The 19778-nt window shown below is 53.9% G+C and overlaps 1 protein-coding gene across 1 annotated transcript in view; it reads left to right on the top strand.

Annotated features, from left to right (window-relative positions):
* The first annotated feature begins 5509 nt into the window (after positions 1–5509).
* The window catches only part of LOC138548920 (von Willebrand factor C domain-containing protein 2-like), a 122574-nt gene continuing 108305 nt past the window's right edge, over positions 5510–19778 (top strand). The window contains exons 1-2 of the mRNA XM_069642307.1: positions 5510–5572; positions 6953–7311. Coding sequence (XP_069498408.1) covers positions 6979–7311 — 333 coding nt within the window. The 5' untranslated portion in view covers positions 5510–5572; positions 6953–6978. The remainder of the gene's footprint in view (positions 5573–6952; positions 7312–19778) is intronic.

Below are 19778 nucleotides of genomic sequence, written 5' to 3'. Positions count from 1 at the left end.
TCCCTCCCACTCCCCATCCTGCCACTGGTCATATCTGTGAGGAATTTGACCTTCCGCACGGGGAGAGTGCGCTCGCCTGGGCTTTTTGATTTTTTTAATAAGAGAATGAATGATGGGAGATCAACCTCTGAGGACTGTGTGAGGCCATTCCGCACACAGTCCCTCTGCTTCTTGCACATTACGTATAGAAACATATACTCCGGGAAGACACAGCCTTCAGGCGCCGTCTCCCACTGTCATATTAAGCTGGAATGTGACAGCCCCGGGTGCATCAAAGTATCTCCAGAAGAGGCAAGGCACTCCTTCCTCCAGCAATGAGCAGTCTTATTTAAATATCAAATGCTCCATGGATTTCCATTCCTTTTGGCTACTCCAGCTGGTGGCAGTGCATGCTAACGAGATAATTGAAGCAAGCCTAGAGAAGAGGCTTGGTTGCCGGAAGAGAGACAACAGGAAGTCAGGACGAACACCCCTTTGGTATGCAATGTGTCAACTTGAAGTTAGTTCCCACCTCTCTGTATGAAAGGCAGTGAATGGCGTGTCTGGGTCCAGCAGTTACTGCAGGTGTCCCTGCAAAGCAGACCCCTTTCAGAGGGATGAAGGATGTGATTTGGGAGATACAGGAAGTCTGCTCCCAGCACATACTTCAAGGGAAGCCTGCGCTTTAATCAACAGTCACAGAGGGCTCAGTCAACCAGAAAGACACTATGAACAACAGACAGGAAGGTGGGTGGGACTTAGGTATATGTTGTCACCCCTTGTCTATCCTGTTGCAGAGCACCCTGGGCCTGACCTCAGGCGTAAAACCTGAACTGCCTATTGCTAAGCAGTAAGCCCAGATGCACTCTTAGGGAACCTAAGTTCAATGCTTCATTTCACATAACAATAATTCAGATTTTCTGTATAATGATAGGCTTCTGTTAATATACCTGGCTTCATAGAAATGTTCAATTTGTAGGGTACTTGATCAGTCAATGTGATAGTAAAGGAAACTTTTAGTTTCAATAGACCAGAAATGTCAAGCAGCATTTATAACACTCTTCAGTGATAAGGTTTGTTTTAATTCACCCCTCATCATTTTCTTCAAAGTAAAATTCCAAAACAAGGATATATAACCAAACAATATGTTATATACATCTTTTTTATAAAACATGACATGAACCTTCATTTAGCCATGCACTTGTTACTGTATGTCGTGTTGAAACGATGGATACAAACAAAAAGAACAACTCTATACATCAGATACAACTTTTCATGTGCGTATCAGTTCCCATTTGGGAAAATTTGTGGGAGTTCTTGTGGGATAATAGCTCCCTCCAGGGAAGCCCTTTTATAGATATTACTAAAGTGACCAACGCGTTTCGGAACCTATAGATCCATCTACAGGGTGGGGCTTTGCTGTTCTTGTATTCATAAAGGTGAATAATAGTGTGTGTTTTCTTTAAATCTTTCCCTGTGGAGAATTTAGAAATGACAAGCATTTGAATCTATTTAGATAGACTGTTTAACTACCAATGCTAAAGTTTCAAAAGAGTGAAACGTCACTGACCTCTCCCGGAGGATTGCAGTGGTCCGGGATCAAGCCCTATTCAGAAAGGAAGGCAATATGGTAACATGAGGCAATAATCATATTTTTCACAGGCCAATCTCACATGATTGAAAGGTCCATAGTTAACTAAATCAAAGCACTCACCCAGTCTTTAGAATGACACTCTCAGGAGACAGGGAAGCGGCCGATTGCGGCCAAAGATACCCTATGGATAGAGTGTGTGTAGATTACTAACAGGATTTTATACAACCTCGGATCACAGTGAGTTGGCTCACACGCCAATCGCGGGTAAAAGAGAAAGTAATAACCCTCGGTGGCCAGATTCAATAAGTAAACCACTGGCGCATATTGCAAACTCCAGTGATTAGTGGCTCCTCGAGCGACTTCAGTAAAAGACCGCTCATACGGATGCCGTGCAGAAATGTACCGGATTGTACAGAGACTCACCTGTTTGCAGAGGCTCTGCTCTCCGTGCGGGCTGCTACAGTGTCCCCAATCCGAATGCCGGTAGCGTTCACTGTAGTCCCGGCAACCCAGCGCATGCGCATGAGGCCCATTGAGAGTCGGCCATATTGGTGTGGGCGCAACGTCGCCCTTGCGTTGTCATGGCGACGCCCCACGCTATTCTTTCGACAGAATTCTACTTGCGTGTACTATCTCATACTATGTTTCATTATTCCACGGTCCAATGATATCAGGGATATTGCAGGCGTAACAGAAGATTGTTAGTGGGGACCCAGGATTGGTTCATTAAGGTAGGCTTATCCTGCACCAATCATTGGGCCCCATATGTCTTTAAAAGAGGGCTGAACCCCTCACTTGATAGATCATCTGAAGACTTTGAAAGGAGCAAGAAGAAGGACTCATTTTGAAACCAGCTAAAGGTACAGTCTACCTTACATCTTCCGCCAGTGAAGGAAGGCTAGGAGTTCCAAGAGGGAAGCAAGATCCCTCCCCCAAATATCTTCGAGGGAACAGAGGGAGATACCGGACTCAGGGGACCCGTCCAGCAGCTCCAGAACCAGTACCCAGCCACCACACAGTGTGCCCTTCTAGGTTCTGCCACCAAGCTTCCTAGTTGGGAAATGCCAGAGAGTCTCTGGACAAAGGACAAGGGTGTTGCCTGCAATCACTCTCCAGAGCTTTGGCCCGTCCGCCTTGTATGGACACGAGCCTTGCGAAGAAGCTAGGAGGAGTGCCACACAAGCATCATCCAGCGTCCATATTTTAGGGACATTTTTTGAGACAGTCGAGTCATCAAACTGCATCTGGCTGCCCTGCTGACTGTTGTCACACTGCAGTCACAAGTGACATCCGAGCCGCCTCGACCAGCATTCCAGATCCGCCAACCAGCACAGAGACGATTATTTTCGCCGAGTTGCTGCGCTGGACAGCCTGCAGACGTCAGTCCAGCCTCGCTTGCCGAACTGCCTGTCGCCTGGTACCCACAGCTGTCTCCCGCCACTGACTTTGTCTCAAGGGCTGCGAAGCGCCCTGGAACCGTCTCGATGCTGTCGAGCACCAAGTACTTCTTCTGCACCAGGTACATTGTGGTTCTGCCCTCCTGGTTCTCCCCCGAAGGCCCCTAGAGACAGTTACGACCCTTTGACCCCTTGGTGCCGGAACAGAATAACCTTGAAAAGTAAGTCTGATTACTTTAGCAACTACCCACCTGTCCAGAGTGCATCCCTTTTCCTTCATGAAACTGTCTGTCGTCTGTGTTCCTTTACAGGGTGGGTTGTATTTTGTAGTGTGCTAGAACTGTCTGCTGTAGTAATAATAAAGGAAGATATTTTTATACAACCTTTACTTGACAGTCTCTTTTATCATTGGGTAATAATTGTATTATTGCTGTGTTGCAACTAACCAACGATCCACAACCTTGCCGAGATAAGCCTGCCGTTTCGTCCACGTTACCAAAATTGGACAAGAAGGTCTTATAATTCTCTTGTATTCCAATCCCTTCTGGTGTATTAAAGGTGTGGGTTTGATTGATGGTTTAGAACCAGATATTCATCCCTGGACCACTGGATCCCCGGAAGTTGATTCGTCAAAATATCACTCTTTTGGACCCAGCAGGGGTGGATGTCACTGTTTCCGACAGGTCTCGCTTTCTAACACGACCCGTTTGCTGACAACATAAAATCCCACCTTTCTTATTGACCCCTGCCCCTTTTTTTGACCCACACAGCTGCCTATTTCTAACTTGTGGAATTTTCCAACATGTCAGACCCTGGGCGGGACATGTCCCTATTCTTTCTGACGTAGACATGGCCCCCTTTCTTGCATGCCCCTCTTTCTGACTCCACACACGTCACTCCTTTTGACCTTTCTCGTTTTCTGATATGTGCCTATTTTTGATCTGATCAGGTGCCTCGTTCTAACATATCTCTCTTTCGAATCCCGGACATATCCCAATTTCTGGCCCGGACAGGCTCCTCTTTCTGACCCATACTTTCCTTTCCTGACATGTCTCGGTGTCTGGGAACTGTGCCCATTACTGGCCCCTGCTCAGCTGATTTAGGAGACTGAGGAGGGTGCAGCAGTCGTGCTTGCAGTGGGGGGGGGGGGTGGAGGCGCTTCGGATATCACATGCTGGAACGCGGTGAGGGGAAGGAGAGGTGGGTGCGCCTCGGCCCTCGGCTGTAAGGGGAGACTCAGTGTCTGCTCAGCCAGTGAGCCATGTTTTGGGCTTCCGTGTAAGACAGGCAGCCCGAGGCACGGATCCTAGCAGACACGCAGCGCTCTGCCAGGAAGGGGAAACTCAGCTAGTTTGAGCACCCAGGGCAGCCGGGAGGGCTTTATCGGCGCCCCCCACTGTCATTAAGACGCACGCCTCCTGACTCGAGGAAGAAGGCGCGGCGCCTCCCACCTGGGGGAGTCCTCATTCGCCCCTCCCCTCCTGCAGCTGGAAGCTGGTGAACTCCCCTTGGAGATCTCCCCGGGCGCGAGTGCCTGTTACCCCGGACGGACTGGCGCATGGGCACTTAGCCCCGGATATCATTAATGGACAGCAGTGGGCTGCACGGGCATTAACACCTTGCGCCCCTCATTGACATACAGTGGGCCCCTCACCAGGAGTTAACGGACTCTGGGGCATTCTATTAGTGGACTTTTGCTCACTGTCTAGGATCGACGCTCGAATTGCCAACGACCAAGAAGCGTCCTACTTGGATCGCATCTCAAGAACTGCAACACGTTGGGCCGCCCCTCAAGCGTTGATGGACTTTAGGTCAGCCATCGAGAGGTAGCGGGCTTTGGGGCAGCCATCTAGAGGCAGCAGGCGCTAGTCAAGCCGCAAGAGGCAGCGGACTGTGGCTCAACCCTCCAAGGTAACGGACGTCGAGACGCGTGTAGCAGACTTCAAGGCGCATCACAAAACTTAACAGACTCAAGGAATAGCCGACTTTGGTCACTCATCAACAAACGTGGAGTCCCTCCCGGTTAGTTATACCTTATTGGGTGATCTCTGGTTGCAAGGAATAGAAGACCCAAGGAGCGTTTCCTAAGTCCATCGTTTCTTTGGAGCAGTCTTACTACTGTAAGTACACACAGAAAGCAAAAACCACCCACTTTCGCCCCCTCACCAAACTGCACACATTGCATACATATCTCTAGAGATCCCACGTTCAATGAGTACATACATGTAGATTGCGTTGCATGCATGCACATGTATGTAGCATGTCCTAATCTATGCATGCATACATGTGGGATTACTCATTCCTTTAGTGCATCCCACATACCCTACACAACACTGCCCATTTAAATGAACATATGTGGGAATGTTTTTTTTCATATGTCCATACGTGTCTGGGACAGGCCATTCACCATATCCACACAAACGAATAGGTTTGTATGCACATTCTATGTACAAGGGGGAGAGAGTGTTCCAGGTTTTTGCAGCTACTACCGGGAAACTGTGCTCCCTCCTCCCCCCGGCTTTAGTTCTTTTGAATGTGGGCACAGTGAGAACGGGAGCTGTCGTGGCGTGTGTATGCTTTGTGGTTTGTGTTGGGGGATCAGGTTGGTGAGATATTTGGTTGTGGTGTTGGTTAGGCATTTGTGGGTGATTGCCAGTGTTTTGAACCTAATTCTGTCCTGGACCGGCAGCCATCGTGCTTTGCATTTTATTACTGAGATATGCTCTCTTTTGGGAATGTTTATGGCCGCTCTGAGGGCATTGTTTTGTGTGACTTGAAGTTTTTTGACGCTAGTGGTTGAGGTGGTAGCCAGTAGAACATTACAGTTGTCCAGTTTTGACAGGACGAGGGCTCTGGCTAAGGTCAGGCAACATGTTGGGTGAGAGGTGTGGTCTAAATGCGTTAATTGGTTTAGCTGTGCAGGCTGCTGAGGAAACCATTGCGTTGACTTGTCTGGTTAATGTTAAGGAGGAGTCAAGGTATACACCCAAGGTTTTGACATCTTTTGAGATGACAATATTGTTCCCGGCTATTGTGAATGATTTGTATCTGGGGTCATGTTTTTTTAGGCTTGTTTGAGTACCAACGAGTAGTAACTCAGTTTTGTTGTCGTTTAGACAAAGTTCATGTTGGGCCATCCAGGATTGGATCATTTCGTGGAGGTTATTGAGTGTTTGTTTATTTGTAACGCGCACCAAACCTGTAGGTATCTTAGCGCATGTACAGGTTTACAAAGAAAAATGACATTACAGTAGGACATTGTGGTAGAGACTTGGTCGTAGACTCCCGAGAGATGCAATCGGATCTGCGTGTCATCCACATAATTAGTATAAGACACTCCAAGTTCATCTAGGCAGCCAAATAGAGGCTTAGTGAATATTTTGTACAGCGCTGGAGACACGCAGGATCCTTGGGGCATGCCGCAAAGGACTGGGGCAGGTGTCGCGTTAGATACGTTAGAAAACACTCTCATGGTCCGCTCTGAGAGGAAAGATTCAATCCAAGAGATAGCTTTTGGTGAGAAATGGGCTGTGCTGGCTAAGTGGCGACACAGTATTTTGTGGTTCACCAGATCAAAGGCCGCGGAGAGGTCTAGTAGCAGTAGACTAGCTAGGTTACCATTGTCAATTATGGCGTCCATCTGGTGTTTTAGGTCAAGGAGCGCCGTTTCCGTGCCATGTCTAGGTCAGAAGCCTGATTGGCGTCGTCCTAAGAGACTGTCTCCAGGTGTTCTTGAATTTGGATATAGGTGGCACGGTCATGGATTTTCAGAAGGAAGGGGACCGGTGTAATAGGACGGTAATGTGTGGGGGGTGTTCGGGTCAAGTGACGGTTTTTTAGAAGTGGGAGGACCCACGCTGCTTTTCATAGCTTTGCAATTCTTCTTCCCACATATGCATATAGTATGTTCCCCCCATGCAGGGCATTGATTGTGCTTTGCCCGCCCTTTGAGTCACAGTGTCACATTGCCTCTTCTTTTCAGGAGGGGTGTTGCCTCGTCAGCCTGCCATGAGATCGTCTGCACCGGACTTCTGGGCACTAGCGGCCCTACTGGCCCTGCTCACCCGAGGCCACCACGGTCTCTTGCTGACCCCGCAGGAGAGCACCTGCGAGGCCAACGGCAGTGTCTACTATGTGGGCGAGTGGTACTTCCTGGACTCGGACCACTGCACGCAGTGCGAGTGCACCACCGAGGGGGCAGCGTGCGCCCGCACCGAGTGCACCGCCCTGCCACCCGCCTGCATGCACGTCAGCCACTACCCGTCCGACTGCTGCCCCCGCTGCGAGAAGATCGGCTGCGAGTACCGGGGCGAGGTGTACGAGCTGGGCGAGCACTTCCAGGTAAGGCGCTTCTTCCAGCCCTGCCCACACCCAGTAGTGTGATATTAGATCATGACATGTTCTGCAGGCCCAGGGACTTTCTCACTCCACTCTTTGAATAATTCGGATATTACACTGCCTACTGATGCCTCATGGCCCACCGCGTGGGGGCAGAGGCCCCGCCCTCTCGCTTACCACGGAGAATAAACAACCTCTCACGCAGCCCACCGATTTCCAATTGCAGCCCTCGTGGACGAGGGACTTCTTCCATGCTTCGTCCCATAGATGTATACGACAATATACTTGGTGTGCTCTGTTTAGCACTACATCCCACTCAGGGGCTAACACTATTGGTGGCGCTAAATCACCACTTATGAGCCAAAACTAAAAATGAATAGCTCATTTATGTAGAAGTAAAAGTATATATTGTTCAAAGTAACAATGTTTAGTGCAGTACCGGCTGTGTCCAACGTGTCCTCTTGTGGGTGATCTGGCCGATGTAAGCTCGAACCAAAGATATATTAACATAATAATTGTTATTATCTGGGTTATGTTACGTGGGTTTATATTGTGCTTTGATGTGTCCAGTCTCTCTTGGCAGATGTGAATGAAAGGGGAGTGGCTTAGGTTGCTGGGGAGAGAGGGTGATGGGAGCAGTCGCAGACCGGATGTACCCCGTGCACCGCTTGTAGGCCTGTTTCTAGGTGTTCGGTTTGAGAGCCTCGCGACGTGTGTGTCTAGAGGGCAGGCCTGTGGACGCACGGTGCGAGGATGCATTAGCTGAGGCTAGAGAAGTGTAATGTTCTGAAGTTTGTAGGGAGGGGTGTCCCGTTGTCATGTACTAGTGGCTGAGCTTGTGGGCATTTTGTGTGCCAGAACATAGCATTTGCGCTCGTGCGTGTGGGGAGCAGTCAGCAGAGACCTCGAGGGCAAGTTAGTGAGGAATGCAGACAACCTAGGCCGACATAGCAAATCCGAACGCGGGATAGCAAGCAGGAAAAGGCTTGGCAAGGCTTGAAAGGCAAAACAGAGACCTGGCAGTCTTAGCAAAGCATGAACAAGGCAAGACGACATGGTCTCCTCGCGGCTCTCCTATCACTTGCCTCTGCACACAGCTCCAATTTCACGTCATCACTTTACCACTCTCAATCCCTCTCTCTCTTTCTCTCTCGCTCTCTCCCTCCCCATCTCTCTCTCTCTCGCGTCCGCTTCAATAGATGCATTGTACCCTTTGTGCAACAAGGATCTGGGATCTGGCAGATGAGGGTCGGGGCAACCCTAGAGACCCCCTCATCGTACGAACGATTGCTTTAGCAGGACATCGGCTATGAGACCCATCATGAAACATTCATTATTATTATTACCATCTAATTCAATGGTACTCGGTTTAAACTCAGAGGCTGATTGAACCATGCTAGGATTCTAGCCTGTACCTTGCAGGCTATGCACAGCAATCGGTTCGTTCATCAAGTTATTCCGTTGGCTAACAACGCAGGACATAGTTATATAAGCTGGCATGAGATAAAATAACCGAAATTGAGGTAATATAACATGAGCCGTGTATTTATAGAGTGCACATTCACCCCAGTGGGCCATCTTGACACTGTTAACGGACGGTTATTGCTCCCCAACTCTTTGCTACTCATTTGGAAGGGTGAAGGGCTGAGTAAAACTGTCAGGATTCCAGCTGGTGACTATTAGGTAAGGGGTAGTGTGAAAGGGATAGTGGACGAGGCAGGAGTGGGAAGCTGAGGTCGAAAGCACTATTTACCTGTCTGCTGATGTAGGCTCTACTGTGTTCAGATGAGGAGGTACCCCGGGGTGTTTGTGCCATAAGGACTGTCCCAGGGGTAGAGGGGTAGCCGGGGATGCATCAAACACAGGTGCCTGTAGTGGTTGCATTGGTGCACCGAGCAGCAGACCTGGCTGGCATGGCACAGAGTAGTGTAAAGTAAGATAGCAGCAGCGAAAGCCGAAGCAGCTGAAACATGACCTATGTGGTCTTCAAAGCTGGCAGACAAAAGTGTGGGATAGCCGAGCAAATGTACTCCCTGTGCAGTCTCTCATGTCAGGTGTTTTTCATTTGAAAAACATGTTTTAAAAGCCGCATACAACATAAAATGACAGAGAAGAGAGTATTTCATCGCAGCTGCTGGTACTTAAGTTTCACCCAGCTGCAATCCTTTCTGGGTGGATCCATGAGTGAGTATTTTGAACCTAATGTCCATGTAATGACACCTTATTTGTAACTATCGTTGCTCAAGTGCTTTTGTGGTTCCACAGCTGCACAACAGGATCCCGGGTTTGATGGGCTTAAGGAGCGCGTGCCTCCAGGATGTGCAAGGAATTTATGGCACAAGGGTAGAGTTCATGTGCACAGCCACTAGGTGCATGAGGGCAGAATTCATGAACACCCACCCTCAACAGTGTAAAGGTGTCGTTCATTTGTATTGCTCCGCTGTGGCAGGGCTCAAGTCGAGGGTAAGGCTACACGTGGCTGGACAGAGTCCCCCCACTCTTTTGCAGGAGTCCCCCACTTTTTTGCAGAGGGCATCGTGATATGATAATTTCTGGTGATGCCACATTCAATTGGTATGTTAATGAGTCCACCCACTTTTTTGGGGGGGACGTGACCCCTGCACCGTTGTGTGCAGTTAGCGTGCATGCACACCCCCGCTCCGTGGCAGGAAGTTAGAATGCATTCATGCCACCCTCTGTGGCAGGCACGGTAGAGGATTATGGGCGGGTGAAGTGAGTGCAGGTAGCAAAGTATAGTTCTTAGATGAGTCTGGAAAAGGAATAGAGGGGGAGACTCATGAGGAGACTGGAGTAATAGTCTAGACTGATGGGGAAGAGTGGAAATCGAGGAGTGGGTGGAATGGTGGGTAAGGTGGGATTTGATGGATGTTCATGAGGTTAACGCTGGATTCCATCACAGTGGCAATGATAAGGCACTGCAGGTGAGCTGTTGAGTTTATTTACTTTTAGATGGTAGAGTGCATGTCCAACCCTAGCGCCACCACCACCTGTCTCGATCGCCACTTATCCTTTCAGCCATCATCAGGCGCTTGGATTCCAGGGAATCGGAGTTCTTGCTCTGGAAAGCAGCATCATAGATGCATGAGGCAATATGGTCAAAACCAGACAACTACAAATCCCCTAAATCGTAACTCTCATGGATGACGTTTTTCACCAATCTCAAATAATGGGTCAATCAAAACATTTATTTTCTAGTTCACATTTAATTTTCATTTTCATAATCTTTTAAGTTTTTATCACAAAGGAAATGTCATAGTAAAATCATACTATATAATAAAAGGCCAGATGTATGTTTGTTCGAAGCTGAGCTTCGCCTGTTGTCACCGCTAGAGGGAGCTTTAGCCTAAGGAAATATGTAGTGGCCCTACCGTGTGAATGAAAACCTAGGAGGCTGCCCGAATGCACAGAATGCTTGGAGGTGTAGTTCTGCGGGCTATAGGATATTTCGGTGGGGAGTCCAATGGACGTTGAAGGGAAAGTGGGACCGTGTCTCCAAACGCAGAGGGAGAGAGCAGCCCTGTCACACCGGCTCAACAGGTCAGGAGAAGAGGCTTGAGGGGCATTAGTGTCGGGTGGGAGAGAGCATTACTGGCACTGCTGCAGAGAGCACCCGTGGCATGCCTCTAAACGCAGAGGGAGAGAGCAGCCCTGTCACACCGGCGCAACAGGTCAGGAGAAGAGGAGTGAGGGGCATTAGTGTCGGGTGGGAGAGAGTATTACTGGCACTGGAGCAGAGAGCACCCGTGGCATGCCTCTAAACGCAGAGGGAGAGAGCAGCCCTGTCACACCGGCGCAACGAGGCAGGTCAGGAGAAGAGGAGTGAGGGGCATTAGTGTCGGGTGGGAGAGAGTATTACTGGCACTGGAGCAGAGAGCACCCGTGGCATGCCTCTAAACGCAGAGGGAGAGAGCAGCCCTGTCACACCGGCGCAACGAGGCAGGTCAGGAGAAGAGGCGTGAGGGGCATTAGTGTCGGGTGGGAGAGAGCATTACTGGCACTGGAGCAGAGAGCACCCGTGGCATGCCTCTAAACGCAGAGGGAGAGAGCAGCCCTGTCACACCGGCGCAACAGGTCAGGAGAAGAGGAGTGAGTGGCATTAGTGTCGGGTGGGAGAGAGTATTACTGGAACTGGAGCAGCGAGCACCCGTGGCATGCCTCTAAACGCAGAGGGAGAGAGCAGCCCTGTCACACCGGCGCAACAGGTCAGGAGAAGAGGAGTGAGGGGCATTAGTGTCGGGTGGGAGAGAGTATTACTGGCACTGGAGCAGAGAGCACCCGTGGCATGCCTCTAAACGCAGAGGGAGAGAGCAGCCCTGTCACACCGGCGCAACAGGTCAGGAGAAGAGGAGTGAGGGGCATTAGTGTCGGGTGGGAGAGAGTATTACTGGCACTGGAGCAGAGAGCACCCGTGGCATGCCTCTAAACGCAGAGGGAGAGAGCAGCCCTGTCACACCGGCGCAACAGGTCAGGAGAAGAGGCGTGAGGGGCATTAGTGTCGGGTGGGAGAGAGTATTACTGGCACTGGAGCAGAGAGCACCCGTGGCATGCCTCTAAACGCAGAGGGAGAGAGCAGCCCTGTCACACCGGCGCAACAGGTCAGGAGAAGAGGCGTGAGGGGCATTAGTGTCGGGTGGGAGAGAGTATTACTGGCACTGGAGCAGAGAGCACCCGTGGCATGCCTCTAAACGCAGAGGGAGAGAGCAGCCCTGTCACACCGGCGCAACAGGTCAGGAGAAGAGGAGTGAGGGGCATTAGTGTCGGGTGGGAGAGAGTATTACTGGCAGTGGAGCAGAGAGCACCCGTGGCATGCCTCTAAACGCAGAGGGAGAGAGCAGCCCTGTCACACCGGCGCAACGAGGCAGGTCAGGAGAAGAGGAGTGAGGGGCATTAGTGTCGGGTGGGAGAGAGCATTACTGGCACTGGAGCAGAGAGCACCCGTGGCATGCCTCTAAACGCAGAGGGAGAGAGCAGCCCTGTCACACCGGCGCAACAGGTCAGGAGAAGAGGAGTGAGTGGCATTAGTGTCGGGTGGGAGAGAGTATTACTGGCACTGGAGCAGAGAGCACCCGTGGCATGCCTCTAAACGCAGAGGGAGAGAGCAGCCCTGTCACACCGGCGCAACGAGGCAGGTCAGGAGAAGAGGCGTGAGGGGCATTAGTGTCGGGTGGGAGAGAGCATTACTGGCACTGGAGCAGAGAGCACCCGTGGCATGCCTCTAAACGCAGAGGGAGAGAGCAGCCCTGTCACACCGGCGCAACGAGGCAGGTCAGGAGAAGAGGAGTGAGGGGCATTAGTGTCGGGTGGGAGAGAGTATTACTGGCACTGGAGCAGAGAGCACCCGTGGCATGCCTCTAAACGCAGAGGGAGAGAGCAGCCCTGTCACACCGGCGCAACGAGGCAGGTCAGGAGAAGAGGCGTGAGGGGCATTAGTGTCGGGTGGGAGAGAGCATTACTGGCACCGGAGCAGAGAGCACCGTGGCATGCCTCTAAACGCAGAGGGAGAGAGCAGCCCTGTCACACCGGCGCAACAGGTCAGGAGAAGAGGAGTGAGGGGCATTAGTGTCGGGTGGGAGAGAGTATTACTGGCACTGGAGCAGAGAGCACCCGTGGCATGCCTCTAAACGCAGAGGGAGAGAGCAGCCCTGTCACACCGGCGCAACAGGTCAGGAGAAGAGGAGTGAGGGGCATTAGTGTCGGGTGGGAGAGAGTATTACTGGCACTGGAGCAGAGAGCACCCGTGGCATGCCTCTAAACGCAGAGGGAGAGAGCAGCCCTGTCACACCGGCGCAACGAGGCAGGTCAGGAGAAGAGGCGTGAGGGGCATTAGTGTCGGGTGGGAGAGAGCATTACTGGCACTGGAGCAGAGAGCACCCGTGGCATGCCTCTAAACGCAGAGGGAGAGAGCAGCCCTGTCACACCGGCGCAACAGGTCAGGAGAAGAGGAGTGAGGGGCATTAGTGTCGGGTGGGAGAGAGTATTACTGGCACTGGAGCAGAGAGCACCCGTGGCATGCCTCTAAACGCAGAGGGAGAGAGCAGCCCTGTCACACCGGCGCAACAGGTCAGGAGAAGAGGAGTGAGGGGCGTTAGTGTCGGGTGTGAGAGAGCATTAGTGGCACTGGAGCAGAGAGCACCCGTGGCATGCCTCTAAACGCAGAGGGAGAGAGCAGCCCTGTCACACCAGCGCAACAGGTCAGGAGAAGAGGAGTGAGGGGCATTGGTGTCGGGTGGGAGAGAGTATTACTGGCACTGGAGCAGAGAGCACCCGTGGCATGCCTCTAAACGCAGAGGGAGAGAGCAGCCCTGTCACACCGGCGCAACAGGTCAGGAGAAGAGGAGTGAGGGGCATTAGTGTCGGGTGGGAAAGAGTATTACTGGCACTGGAGCAGAGAGCACCCGTGGCATGCCTCTAAACGCAGAGGGAGAGAGCAGCCCTGTCACACCGGCGCAACAGGTCAGGAGAAGAGGAGTGAGGGGCGTTAGTGTCGGGTGTGAGAGAGCATTAGTGGCACTGGAGCAGAGAGCACCCGTGGCATGCCTCTAAACGCAGAGGGAGAGAGCAGCCCTGTCACACCAGCGCAACAGGTCAGGAGAAGAGGAGTGAGGGGCATTGGTGTCGGGTGGGAGAGAGTATTACTGGCACTGGAGCAGAGAGCACCCGTGGCATGCCTCTAAACGCAGAGGGAGAGAGCAGCCCTGTCACACCGGCGCAACAGGTCAGGAGAAGAGGCTTGAGGGGCATTAGTGTCGGGTGGGAGAGAGCATTACTGGCACTGGAGCAGAGAGCACCCGTGGCATGCCTCTAAACGCAGAGGGAGAGAGCAGCCCTGTCACACCGGAGCAACAGGTCAGGAGAAGAGGAGTGAGGGGCATTAGTGTCGGGTGGGAGAGAGCATTACTGGCACTGGAGCAGAGAGCACCCGTGGCATGCCTCTAAACGCAGAGGGAGAGAGCAGCCCTGTCACACCGGCGCAACAGGTCAGGAGAAGAGGAGTGAGGGGCATTAGTGTCGGGTGGGAGAGAGTATTACTGGCACTGGAGCAGAGAGCACCCGTGGCATGCCTCTAAACGCAGAGGGAGAGAGCAGCCCTGTCACACCGGCGCAACAGGTCAGGAGAAGAGGAGTGAGGGGCATTAGTGTCGGGTGGGAGAGAGTATTACTGGCACTGGAGCAGAGAGCACCCGTGGCATGCCTCTAAACGCAGAGGGAGAGAGCAGCCCTGTCACACCGGCGCAACGAGGCAGGTCAGGAGAAGAGGAGTGAGGGGCATTAGTGTCGGGTGGGAGAGAGTATTACTGGCACTGGAGCAGAGAGCACCCGTGGCATGCCTCTAAACGCAGAGGGAGAGAGCAGCCCTGTCACACCGGCGCAACGAGGCAGGTCAGGAGAAGAGGAGTGAGGGGCATTAGTGTCGGGTGGGAGAGAGTATTACTGGCACTGGAGCAGAGAGCACCCGTGGCATGCCTCTAAACGCAGAGGGAGAGAGCAGCCCTGTCACACCGGCGCAACGAGGCAGGTCAGGAGAAGAGGAGTGAGGGGCATTAGTGTCGGGTGGGAGAGAGTATTACTGGCACTGGAGCAGAGAGCACCCGTGGCATGCCTCTAAACGCAGAGGGAGAGAGCAGCCCTGTCACACCGGCGCAACGAGGCAGGTCAGGAGAAGAGGAGTGAGGGGCATTAGTGTCGGGTGGGAGAGAGTATTACTGGCACTGGAGCAGAGAGCACCCGTGGCATGCCTCTAAACGCAGAGGGAGAGAGCAGCCCTGTCACACCGGCGCAACGAGGCAGGTCAGGAGAAGAGGAGTGAGGGGCATTAGTGTCGGGTGGGAGAGAGTATTACTGGCACTGGAGCAGAGAGCACCCGTGGCATGCCTCTAAACGCAGAGGGAGAGAGCAGCCCTGTCACACCGGCGCAACAGGTCAGGAGAAGAGGAGTGAGGGGCAGTAGTGTCGGGTGGGAGAGAGTATTACTGGCACTGGAGCAGAGAGCACCCGTGGCATGCCTCTAAACGCAGAGGGAGAGAGCAGCCCTGTCACACCGGCGCAACAGGTCAGGAGAAGAGGAGTGAGGGGCATTAGTGTCGGGTGGGAGAGAGCATTACTGGCACTGGAGCAGAGAGCACCCGTGGCATGCCTCTAAACGCAGAGGGAGAGAGCAGCCCTGTCACACCGGCGCAACGAGGCAGGTCAGGAGAAGAGGAGTGAGGGGCATTAGTGTCGGGTGGGAGAGAGCATTACTGGCACTGGAGCAGAGAGCACCCGTGGCATGCCTCTAAACGCAGAGGGAGAGAGCAGCCCTGTCACACCGGCGCAACAGGTCAGGAGAAGAGGAGTGAGGGGCATTAGTGTCGGGTGGGAGAGAGTATTACTGGCACTGCTGCAGAGAGCACCCGTGGAATGCCTCTAAACGCAGAGGGAGAGAGCAGCCCTGTCACACCGGCGCAACGAGGCAGGTCAGGAGAAGAGGCGTGAGGGGCATTAGTGTCGGGTGGGAGAGAGCATTACTGGCACTGGAGCAGAGAGCACCCGTGGCATGCCTCTAAACGCAGAGGGAGAGAGCAGCCCTGTCACACCGGCGCAACAGGTCAGGAGAAGAGGAGTGAGGGGCATTAGTGTCGGGTGGGAGAGAGTATTACTGGCACTGCTGCAGAGAGCACCCGTGGAATGCCTCTAAACGCAGAGGGAGAGAGCAGCCCTGTCACACCGGCGCAACGAGGCAGGTCAGGAGAAGAGGCGTGAGGGGCATTGGTGTCGGGTGGGAGAGAGCATTACTGGCACTGGAGCAGAGAGCATCCGTGGCATGCCTCTAAACGCAGAGGGAGAGAGCAGCCCTGTCACACCGGCACAACAGGTCAGGAGAAGAGGAGTGAGGGGCAGTAGTGTCGGGTGGGAGAGAGTATTACTGGCACTGGAGCAGAGAGCACCCGTGGCATGCCTCTAAACGCAGAGGGAGAGAGCAGCCCTGTCACACCGGCTCAACAGGTCAGGAGAAGAGGAGTGAGGGGCATTGGTGTCGGGTGGGAGAGAGCATTACTGGCACTGGAGCAGAGAGCACCCGTGGCATGCCTCTAAACGCAGAGGGAGAGAGCAGCCCTGTCACACCGGCGCAACAGGTCAGGAGAAGAGGAGTGAGGGGCATTAGTGTCGGGTGGGAGAGAGCATTACTGGCACTGGAGCAGAGAGCACCCGTGGCATGCCTCTAAACGCAGAGGGAGAGAGCAGCCCTGTCACACCGGCGCAACAGGTCAGGAGAAGAGGAGTGAGGGGCATTAGTGTCGGGTGGGAGAGAGTATTACTGGCACTGGAGCAGAGAGCACCCGTGGCATGCCTCTAAACGCAGAGGGAGAGAGCAGCCCTGTCATACCGGCGCAACAGGTCAGAAGAAGAGGAGTGAGGGGCATTAGTGTCGGGTGGGAGAGAGTATTACTGGCACTGGAGCAGAGAGCACCCGTGGCATGCCTCTAAACGCAGAGGGAGAGAGCAGCCCTGTCACACCGGCGCAACAGGTCAGGAGAAGAGGAGTGAGGGGCATTAGTGTCGGGTGGGAGAGAGTATTACTGGCACTGGAGCAGAGAGCACCCGTGGCATGCCTCTAAACGCAGAGGGAGAGAGCAGCCCTGTCACACCGGCGCAACAGGTCAGGAGAAGAGGAGTGAGGGGCATTAGTGTCGGGTGGGAGAGAGTATTACTGGCACTGGAGCAGAGAGCACCAGTGGCATGCCTCTAAACGCAGAGGGAGAGAGCAGCCCTGTCACACCGGCGCAACGAGGCAGGTCAGGAGAAGAGGAGTGAGGGGCATTAGTGTCGGGTGGGAGAGAGTATTACTGGCACTGGAGCAGAGAGCACCCGTGGCATGCCTCTAAACGCAGAGGGAGAGAGCAGCCCTGTCACACCGGCGCAACGAGGCAGGTCAGGAGAAGAGGCGTGAGGGGCATTAGTGTCGGGTGGGAGAGAGCATTACTGGCACTGGAGCAGAGAGCACCCGTGGCATGCCTCTAAACGCAGAGGGAGAGAGCAGCCCTGTCATACCGGCGCAACAGGTCAGAAGAAGAGGAGTGAGGGGCATTAGTGTCGGGTGGGAGAGAGTATTACTGGCACTGGAGCAGAGAGCACCCGTGGCATGCCTCTAAACGCAGAGGGAGAGAGCAGCCCTGTCACACCGGCGCAACAGGTCAGGAGAAGAGGAGTGAGGGGCATTAGTGTCGGGTGGGAGAGAGTATTACTGGCACTGGAGCAGAGAGCACCCGTGGCATGCCTCTAAACGCAGAGGGAGAGAGCAGCCCTGTCACACCGGCGCAACAGGTCAGGAGAAGAGGAGTGAGGGGCGTTAGTGTCGGGTGGGAGAGAGTATTACTGGCACTGGAGCAGAGAGCACCCGTGGCATGCCTCTAAACGCAGAGGGAGAGAGCAGCCCTGTCACACCGGCGCAACGAGGCAGGTCAGGAGAAGAGGAGTGAGGGGCATTAGTGTCGGGTGGGAGAGAGTATTACTGGCACTGGAGCAGAGAGCACCCGTGGCATGCCTCTAAACGCAGAGGGAGAGAGCAGCCCTGTCACACCGGCGCAACGAGGCAGGTCAGGAGAAGAGGCGTGAGGGGCATTAGTGTCGGGTGGGAGAGAGCATTACTGGCACTGGAGCAGAGAGCACCCGTGGCATGCCTCTAAACGCAGAGGGAGAGAGCAGCCCTGTCACACCGGCGCAACAGGTCAGGAGAAGAGGAGTGAGGGGCATTAGTGTCGGGTGGGAGAGAGTATTACTGGCACTGCTGCAGAGAGCACCCGTGGCATGCCTCTAAACGCAGAGGGAGAGAGCAGCCCTGTCACACCGGCGCAACAGGTCAGAAGAAGAGGAGTGAGGGGCATTGGTGTCGGGTGGGAGAGAGTAGTGAGGGGCATTAGTGTCGGGTGGGAGAGAGTATTACTGGCACTGGAGCAGAGAGCACCCGTGGCATGCCTCTAAACGCAGAGGGAGAGAGCAGCCCTGTCACACCGGCGCAACAGGTCAGGAGAAGAGGAGTGAGGGGCATTAGTGTCGGGTGGGAGAGAGCATTACTGGCACTGGAGCAGAGAGCACCCGTGGCATGCCTCTAAACGCAGAGGGAGAGAGCAGCCCTGTCACACCGGCGCAACAGGTCAGGAGAAGAGGAGTGAGGGGCATTAGTGTCGGGTGGGAGAGAGTATTACTGGCACTGCTGCAGAGAGCACCCGTGGCATGCCTCTAAACGCAGAGGGAGAGAGCAGCCCTGTCACACCGGCGCAACGAGGCAGGTCAGGAGAAGAGGCGTGAGGGGCATTAGTGTCGGGTGGGAGAGAGCATTACTGGCACTGGAGCAGAGAGCACCCGTGGCATGCCTCTAAACGCAGAGGGAGAGAGCAGCCCTGTCACACCGGCGCAACAGGTCAGGAGAAGAGGAGTGAGGGGCATTAGTGTCGGGTGGGAGAGAGTATTACTGGCACTGCTGCAGAGAGCACCCGTGGCATGCCTCTAAACGCAGAGGGAGAGAGCAGCCCTGTCACACCGGCGCAACAGGTCAGAAGAAGAGGAGTGAGGGGCATTGGTGTCGGGTGGGAGAGAGTAGTGAGGGGCATTAGTGTCGGGTGGGAGAGAGTATTACTGGCACTGGAGCAGAGAGCACCCGTGGCATGCCTCTAAACGCAGAGGGAGAGAGCAGCCCTGTCACACCGGCGCAACAGGTCAGAAGAAGAGGAGTGAGGGGCATTGGTGTCGGGTGGGAGAGAGTAGTGAGGGGCATTAGTGTCGGGTGGGAGAGAGTATTACTGGCACTGGAGCAGAGAGCACCCGTGGCATGCCTCTAAACGCATAGGGAGAGAGCAGCCCTGTCACACCGGCGCAACAGGTCAGGAGAAGAGGAGTGAGGGGCATTAGTGTCGGGTGGGAGAGAGTATTACTGGCACTGGAGCAGAGAGCACCCGTGGCATGCCTCTAAACGCAGAGGGAGAGAGCAGCCCTGTCACACCGGCGCAACGAGGCAGGTCAGGAGAAGAGGAGTGAGGGGCATTAGTGTCGGGTGGGAGAGAGTATTACTGGCACTGGAGCAGAGAGCACCCGTGGCATGCCTCTAAACGCAGAGGGAGAGAGCAGCCCTGTCACACCGGCGCAACGAGGCAGGTCAGGAGAAGAGGAGTGAGGGGCATTAGTGTCGGGTGGGAGAGAGTATTACTGGCACTGGAGCAGAGAGCACCCGTGGCATGCCTCTAAACGCAGAGGGAGAGAACAGCCCTGTCACACCGGCGCAACAGGTCAGGAGAAGAGGAGTGAGGGGCATTAGTGTCGGGTGGGAGAGAGTATTACTGGCACTGGAGCAGAGAGCACCCGTGGCATGCCTCTAAACGCAGAGGGAGAGGGCAGCCCTGTCACACCGGCGCAACGAGGCAGGTCAGGAGAAGAGGAGTGAGGGGCATTAGTGTCGGGTGGGAGAGAGCATTACT

Source organism: Ambystoma mexicanum, chromosome 1q, assembly GCF_040938575.1.
Source record: "Ambystoma mexicanum isolate Mex_15411 chromosome 1q, UKY_AmexF1_1, whole genome shotgun sequence".
NCBI classification, from domain to species: domain Eukaryota; kingdom Metazoa; phylum Chordata; class Amphibia; order Caudata; family Ambystomatidae; genus Ambystoma; species Ambystoma mexicanum.
Note: the sequence above shows the minus strand (reverse complement) of the source record. Positions and strands in the feature narration are given on the sequence as shown.